Raw genomic sequence first — 8,189 nt, forward strand, 5'->3', positions numbered from 1 at the left:
CGGGGTGGGGCGCGGGGGAGGCACGAGCCGAGCGACGGCGGAAGATGCCGAGTGCAACCCGACGTACACCAAATCGCAGGTAGTCGAGTTTGAATGAAAGGGCTAACGGTGGATCTCCCAGGATGATAGTGAACCCCACATTCAAGCCAGATGATCGCGCGATGAGAGGGGTAGGGGTATGGAGGTGGGGGGTATATTGCTTGAACGTCAGACAATTCAGAGATTTGGGATGTCAGACACGTATAGTGTAACACATTATTTTAATACACGCGCGATAGAACATAGTCAAAACTCACATTTTAAGTCACACACAGAGGTTGAAGAAACGCGCGCTACGGCTGTGGCGGTACCAAACATGATGTCGACAAGGACCGGGTTAGCTGCTTTGAACTCGGCCCACTCGCTGGTCTCCTCTAAGACCTGCTCCATGTTGTCCACCACGATGGTCGTGAGCCGACGGCGCAGAGCACTGCTGATTTTCTCAGTGGCGCCCGCGGCGGTGGACTGCAGCAGCCTCGGCAGCGCCTTCAGGGCGCGGAGAGGGTCGCAGGTCCACAGCCTCCGCGCGCACTCGGCGCGCAGCTCCGGCACCATGAACTGGTCGGCGAGCTGCAGCAGCTCCAGCTCGCAGTCCCCCCAGTCCTCTATGTGGTCCGTGTAGAGGAAGTCGAGAAACTTCTCCACGGCGGCCCTGGACGAGTCCACGAGCTCGGCGCGGCCCTCGCGGGCCTCCTTGAAGTCCCCCGCCAGCATCCTCTCCAGCACGGGGCTGCGGACGGCCAGCACATTGCGGTGCGCGGGCAGCTCCACGCCCTCCACCACCAGCGTCACGTCGCAGAGGTTGCCCTGCAGGCGGGCGCGGTTGAGGTGGAGGCCTGCGCCCGGCGGCGATGCGAGGCCGAAGTCGTATACCATGAACAGGATCGTCACCTTCTCGGAGAAGTCAAACTGAATCGATGCCACGTTAAGCACGTCGCGATTACCATGCAGGAAGACGTGTGCTTCGACAGCAGGGGTACAAGGTTTACGAACAAAATCAAATGGACGCGGCCCTGGGCGCAAGTAGCCCCGACGGTTCATCTTGCAGTGGACCATAGACGGGCCTTCCGACGCGCAGGTCAACAAGCTTAGCGACAAGTTCGTGCTTCCCGCGGGCAAGACCTGAAGATAGACTAGGAATGAAACCCGCCCATCCTCTGTTCGGAGATGACTGGCCCCTAATAACCCTGGCTTCTGCTTGATGGTCTCGATGTCGGCAGTCTTCTCCGCGAGCAGCACCAGGCGTGCGCCGGGGAGTGGCGGAGCAGGTGGGGCAGCCATGGAGGAGCTTTCTGGAGTCCGACGGTGGGATCTAAATGAAACATTAAATAAATAAGCGTCAAGAGGATTTCAGTTAATCAGTCGAGAGGGGAAAACGGGGAGAGGGGGGGGGGACGAAGAGGTGAGAGGTCAAACGGTCTTAAAGCTCTCAGTGACAAACCTTAGACGTAGAAAATCAGCCATTGATTAATGTAGGCATATTTGACGTCAAAATTTCTCACTGCCGTAAAGTAAACTACACTAAGAAATTCAGACATAACATTGGCAAAAACCAGGACTCAAACTTCTAAAAAGAGGCTAGCAAAAAACAGAATGTGTGTTAATGCTTAAAATTATAGGCTGAATTTAACATAATATGTTCCACATTATCATTATAATGTTAAGTAAATCAGTAAAACCTGCTAGACGATAACAAGTTAAATTACCTAGTTTGCATAGGGAATTAAGTTATGTAAGCTCTCTAATAAATTTCTCTGTGTGCACAGAAGTCATATCGTACCTCACACTCAAATACTCAGTCGGTGCATTCTTAAACACACATTTCATTTTCATTTTATCATCCATTAAAATCTATATGCTTTTCAAAAACAATTAAATCATTGAAACAAAAAGTTGTTGTTGTTATTGTTTTTAGTTACTAACTCTTCCGTAACTACAAAAACAAAACAAAACAAAATCCAAAAATACAAGACACCATAGTACATGGAACTTATGAATTCAATATACAACATGACTTGTGGTATTTGACATGCATGGCATTACCAAAAATTATTCAAGTCATTTAAATAGTGATTACTTTTGAGAGTTTGAATCAAAAGTTCAAGATCAATAAAAATCTGAATTGATGCTCTTCACCTTTCGATCTATGGAACATCAAGTGTTAAAATCTATGATTACTACTTCTCACAAGAGAAGCAGTAGCTATTATCATGCAAAGAAAAGCGAAGTTCTTTACCAACGATTTGAAGTATTGTGATAGGGGTTGGGTTTAGTTCTCGTCATCCGCTGGGGTTGCTTGTTGCTTTTCTGCTTGTTTGTTTGAAGGGCGTCAAATGTCCAACCAGTCTTGACCGAAGCAGTTCTGTTGTTACAGGCTGCGCTGCTGGCTTCCTCCCCTCCCCTCCCACTCGGCGCAGCTAAAGTGGCGGAGCGTAGGCGCCACAGGCAGCCCAGCTCGCACGCGTGCGCGACGGCACTGCCTACCAGCCACCAGCCAGGAGCCCACAGCTCACCCCTCTGAGCCGCAGGTGGGAAAAAAAGGAGAATTCCATACACCGGAAATCCAGCACAAACACTTAGTGTAAAAGGAAAATCAAGTTCCGCAAATGAATAAAAACTGCTTTTATTTTCCAACAAACAGTCTAAATATGCAAAGAAAACAAAAAGTTAAAGGTTAATAAGGGGGGAATTAAAAAACATGCGTATTACTACACGGTAGTCTCTAGGCCTCAAATTTTAAACCCATACTCTACGGAGACCATACCGATGATGTCGATTTGTGCTTCTGGGCTCCGGAGCCGAGCATGATGTCGACTATAACTGGGTACGTCGATTTGAACACGGCCCATAGGGCGGTGTCGGACAACTCCTCCGCATTGTCCACGACTATGGCCGTGAGCCGCTGGCGCAGTGGGCCGCTGATGGCCTCGCTCAGGCCGACGGCGTGCAGCACCTCCAGGGCGCGGGCAGGCTCGCAGCTCCACAGCCTCAGCGCGCACTCGGCGCGCAGCTCCGGCACCATGTACTGGTCGGCGAGCTGCAGCAGCTCCAGCTCGCTGTCTCCCCAGTCGCCAATCTGGTCCGTGTAGAGGAACTCGAGAAACTTCTCTACAACCACCCTGGAGGCGTCCACCAGCTCGGCGCGGCCCTCGCGGGCCTCCTTGAAGTCCCCCGTGAGCATGCTGCTCAGCACGGGGCTGCGGACGGCCAGCACGGCGCGGTGCGCGGCCAGCTCCACGCCCTCCACCACCAGCTTCACGTCGCAGTGGCTGCCCTGCAGGCGGGCGCGGTTGAGGTGAAGGCCGGCGCCCGGCGGCGATCCGAGGTCGTACACCATGAACAGGATCGTCACCTTCTCGAACGACTGCTCGCACGACAGAGACAGCACATACGGCAACGTCCTTTTCGTTAGTAGAATATGACTCTCGTCCTCTAGTGATTTAGTGGTTGTTTTCTTTTTGGTCTTTTTGGTGGGCCCGCCGATCATCTTCAGGTGGGCGAGTGACACACCGGCAGACACGCACCTCTTCAGCTTGAGCGTCACGAAGTCCTCGTTGTCCTCGTCGTTGGTGATGGAGAGGACCGGCTGGAAGGAGACGCGGCCGTCCTCCGTCTTGAGCGGGGCGAGGTACAGCGTGGACTTGTTGAGGATAGCGTCCCGCCAGACCGTCTGCTCGGCGAGGAGCAGCAGCCGCATGCCGGGATGTCGCTGAGGGCGCTGAGCATCCATGGGAAGGTCCAGAATCTCTCTGGTAGATGAACCGAACGCGTGTGGGCTTTATGGTCCGCGAGAAACAGAGGTTAGGAAGGGGCCTCTTCTTGGGGCTATCCACTAAAAGAAGAGACAAAATCCAAGCGGGCATGAGGGCAGTGTTTTTGCTAAGGCTGATTACCGGCGCTGAATTCAAACTTAAGACTCACGTGAACTTCAAACTCCTTCTCGTTTGTTAGGAAATCATGCGTTTTGTTGATGGCAACTCGAAAACTCGAACAAGAACAAACAGGAGGAAGACAAGTGAAAGAATCAACGCTTTCCATAAGTGTTGTGGAACTATCCTTTCCAAAAACAAAACAAAATTAAAATAGCTGAAGTTAAGAGTACATATGATGGGACCATGATCACCACGCTTATGACTTTCGCTCTTCACACGTCAGGTACTGTGCATGGGTAACAAGCACTCCTGGATCTCGAATTCAAAGGTTCAAACAGAGACCGGCAGAGATCGAAAACCTCCGAACGCGAGGCATTGCAACTCAACAGTCATTGTTCACACCACCCCTTCTCTGCCGGCAGGTCCGGCAGGCGGGTAGGCGCAGAGGGGGCGCAGGACAGGCAGGGCCAGGTCGCAGTGCGGCCGCACGGGAAAATTTCCCAGGCATTTAAAATCTTAAAAGGTTCTATTGTTTTCAATTTTTTTACTGGAAATATTTAAAATTGTTCCTTTTTTTACTGGAAAACTTTCCAATTCTACCGGAAAATTATCCGGATTCAAAATCTCTATAGCTAACTTACGTTGGAGCGTGCGCCGTGGGCCCGCCCCGCTGCTCTGCTGAGCAGAGCTGAGCGGGCCAGCGCCTGGCGGTGGCGGGGTAGGCCGCACGCTGCGGCAGCTGAGCGCGGCGGGCCTGCCCACGGCACAGGGGCCCCGGCACACACATTGGCGTGAGATGTACTACATGCGCCCCTCTGGCCCCTCTAAAAGTAAATCAAGATGAAATGCGCAAGTGTTTTGTGGTATTGGCGGAATACCATAAAGGTTGGCATTTGTTATTTATTCTGAGGATTCCACCAACGCCGGCCAAGTGGATGAACGACGAGAGGGAAAAGAAGGGGAGAGAGGGAAGGCCATAAAAGATCGGGGGAGTCTTCACATGTCAAACGGCGAGAGAAGTGTGAACAGTTATTCGCTCACCTGCATGAAGGTATAAAATTTAAGAAAAATCCCCCAGCGACGACAAACCGTATCGCCAACTTAAACAAACAACGACGATCGTGGGGCACAGTTCTTTAGGCCGCCGGGACGAGAGCAGGAGTACACTCTAGGGGAGGTAATGGACGAGTAAAAACAATGAAATATTGGGAGAGCGACAAGTTTGATGAGCAATTAAGTAATTAAGATTTGCTCAAAAACACTTTTTTAATAACTGTCTGATACAACCGCAAAAAGAAATCACATTTTAAAACAACATCATGCAGGACGAACGTATGGAATCGTTAGCGCCCACTGGGTTGGCAACAAGATTGTTTCAAGTCACTACCACCGTGGTCACTAAACACATCTATTGGCGCGTGTAAAAAGAAAAGGCTAAGGCAGGTGTGACAAATATGCAACCCAGCTACCTTGAAAGCCTTTGATTAAACACGCAAAGTGTACACTGAATACCTAATAAACAAATCAAAGGTCTAAAAAATAGAAGTAGTACTGACTGATAAATACTGATAAAAACTGACTGATACTTAACAATAAATCAGGTCCTCAATCAGTGATATTATACAAGGTAGGTAGATGGCTAGCGCCATCTTCATTAATTTTTCCTTTTGAGTGTGCTGCACCGCATGCAAGATACAGGCTGTGGGTGGGTTTGCCTATCATTCCGCCTTATGGCCCCTCGCGAAGGCAAACCCGCCCGCAAGTCTGCATGCGATAAAGCATACCCAAATGAAAGAAACGACACAGGTTGCATGGTTTAGGACAGCACAGAAAAAGAACTCAACTTACAGGACAACACTCACACAGAGAACATACAGCAAGGTAAGTCCACAAAGTTTACGCATGGGGAATGACCAGGAGGTCTCGTCGAGTCCATCATCACTGCGGTGTCCACACGCAGGAGGTCGTACTGGGTGCTCGAGTGGCGGCAGCCGAACCGAGGATGATGTCAGCGAGAAACGGATGGGTGGCTCTGAACTCGATCCACGTCCACGAGTTATCCAGGTCTTTCAAATTGTCAACCACGGTTGTCGTTAGACGCTGCCGCAGTGCACCGTCGATAACCTGGCAGTGGGCGTCCGCCTCGGCCCACAGCACTCTCAGGGCCTGGAGGGCCCCGGACTTCCATAACCTCTGGGAGCACTCGGTCACCAGGTCGGGCACCTCATATTTGTCAGCGAGCTGCAATATTTCCAGCTCATCATCGTCCCAGTCATTAACTTCGTTCGTGTAAACGTACTCAAGGAACTTTTTCACCGCTCCGATGGAAAAGTCGACGAGGTCGACTCGGCCCTCGCGGGCCTCCTTGAAGTTGTCGCCCGAGAGCATCGCGTCCAGCACGGGGCTGCGCGCGGCCAGCACCGCGCGGTGGGCGTCCAGCCCCACGCCCTCCACCACCAGCTTCACGTCGCAGTGGCTGCCCTGCAGGCGGGCGCGGTTCAGGTGGAGGCCGGCACCCGCCGCTGGCGGCGTCCAGAGGGCGTACACCGTGAATGTGAGGGTCACCTTGGCGAAGGCTCTGCGCAGGGGGAGTCGTGACACCACATCGGGGAAGTACTTGCTCGCCAGGACGAGGACGTGAGCCTCTGTCGCTAGAGGTGGCGTGGGCTGGTCAGGCTGCGTGGGCTGAGCAGGCTCTGGGAGTTGGCTGGACCCATAGTTGCCGCAGGTCATCTTGACGTGGACTATGAGCGGGCACGTAGCCACGTAGACTTTCAACAAAAGCCCCACTGCTGGAGTATTGCTGTTGCTGCTGGTGGTAGTTAGGTGGAGGAGTCCCCGGAACGCAAGTCGCTCGTCCGCCGTTTGGAGCAGATCGAGATGGAGCGCCCTCTCCCTCTCGAAGACCGTCCGGGGGACAGTCTGCTCGGACATGAGGAGCAAGTGCATGCCGGACTGTTGCTGAGCGTGAGCCGCCATGAGGAAGTCCTGCTGGATGCGAGGGGTATGCGGATGCAGATACTGTATCGAACACGCCCAAGACGAATTGTGGGATTTAGAATGGGAGTCCAAGGAGAGAGGGTTGATTACTGCGAATAGAGTATGATTCACTAAGCATGTAGGGAATCAGAAGAATCCCAGTTCATAGCAACTCAAGCGGCTCATAAGTTTTCATGTAAGACCTTTTAGTCTTTACCAGAAGACTAAAATTCCTCCATATCTTAAGCATTTTATGACAATCAGTTTAACACACTATATGGACCAACTTGAAATGAACACTTAAAATGTCAAGTTATTGTGTAATTTGAAGTGATGTAATTTAAAATATGTTAATATGGAAGCTCAAACTAATATTCAAAGTATACAAAAGGCACTTGTTGCTAAAAATTGTGTGACTTCGGGGCCTGTTTAGATTTACACGATATATGAACATTCCAATGTTTTGTTACGTTTTAATTGTCTGATTGTCAACAAACACATTCACTTTCATGAGAAAAGAAAAAAGTCTGCAGTGTTGCAACAAGCTAAGAATAATAATGTTTCACAAATTTTGATACGTTTAAATTGTGCTGATGACATGTTACAAAAGGTCAACCATAATTGTGTTACGCACTGAAACTCGCAAAAAAACTCATGGATGAGACTATATTAGTGTATTGGGTGTACCTCTAACCTACACTCTGGTCCTCAATGCATGTGTTAAGTTTCGTTTTAAAGGTTAAGAAGCAGTAATAAATCATAAACAAAATTACTGGTCAAGCCAAAAAGCTAGATTTAAAGTGGGGAAGACTATACATGGGTACAATGGCCTTCATTTTCGCTTGCCTCAACTATAGTTTTCGTTTTCACCCTTGCCACTCTAAATCCACCGATCTAGCTTACTCGCGAAATGAGACATTAAGGTTAGTGCTGTCGTAAACTCACCTGCTGTGTTCTGTACTCAGTGATTAAGACGAAGACGTCGAATGTCCTCCACTACTGCAACTGCACTGTCAAACTGCCAAATTAACTTAAGTTTGTCACGTCTCGTCATGCAGTCAAGCCATATTATTCTCAGGTCATCCTGCGACAGCAACAGGCGACGAAACGGAAGAAGAGACGCAATGGAATCTTTGTTACCCCCTCCACTTTCGGTTCACCGCGACGATCCGCAAAGTTCCTTCTCCTACGTGGGTTTGCCTTTTTCCAATTTGATGAAAGGGGAATCGTTCTATTCTTGGAGATGAGACTACTTTTCAATATTATTATTTATTACAAAAACACATGTCCGACAAAAGC

At 50.2% G+C, this 8,189-nt stretch overlaps 2 protein-coding genes across 4 annotated transcripts in view; both read right to left on the reverse strand.

Moving 5' to 3' along the window:
- LOC113207722 (protein maternal effect lethal 26-like) overlaps positions 1 to 4,451 on the reverse strand; it is a 6,642-nt gene extending 2,191 nt beyond the window's left edge. Inside the window, exons 1-2 of the mRNA XM_052267328.1 lie at positions 3,961 to 4,451; positions 2,993 to 3,871 (exon numbers count right to left, since the gene is read on the reverse strand). Coding sequence (XP_052123288.1) covers positions 2,993 to 3,769 — 777 coding nt within the window. The 5' untranslated portion in view covers positions 3,770 to 3,871; positions 3,961 to 4,451. The remainder of the gene's footprint in view (positions 1 to 2,992; positions 3,872 to 3,960) is intronic.
- Positions 224 to 8,071, reverse strand: LOC113207730 (uncharacterized). 3 transcript variants are annotated; one of them, XM_052267327.1, is made up of 2 exons: positions 7,836 to 8,071; positions 224 to 1,351 (listed from the first exon to the last, which is right to left on the reverse strand). In XM_052267327.1, exon 2 carries the CDS (start codon positions 1,318 to 1,320, stop codon positions 286 to 288), a length of 1,035 nt encoding a protein of 344 aa, XP_052123287.1. In that variant the 5' UTR covers positions 1,321 to 1,351; positions 7,836 to 8,071; the 3' UTR covers positions 224 to 285. The 3 variants fall into 3 exon arrangements, with proteins under 3 accessions (XP_052123287.1, XP_026280191.1, XP_026280190.1); XM_026424406.2 differs by lacking the exon at positions 7,836 to 8,071 and adding an exon at positions 2,276 to 2,391; XM_026424405.2 differs by lacking the exon at positions 224 to 1,351 and adding an exon at positions 5,115 to 6,932 and having other exon boundaries at positions 7,836 to 8,064.
- Positions 8,072 to 8,189: the final 118 nt, after the last annotated feature.

Source organism: Frankliniella occidentalis, unplaced genomic scaffold, assembly GCF_000697945.3.
Source record: "Frankliniella occidentalis isolate FOCC.00 unplaced genomic scaffold, Focc_3.1 Scaffold50, whole genome shotgun sequence".
Lineage (NCBI taxonomy): Eukaryota > Metazoa > Arthropoda > Insecta > Thysanoptera > Thripidae > Frankliniella > Frankliniella occidentalis.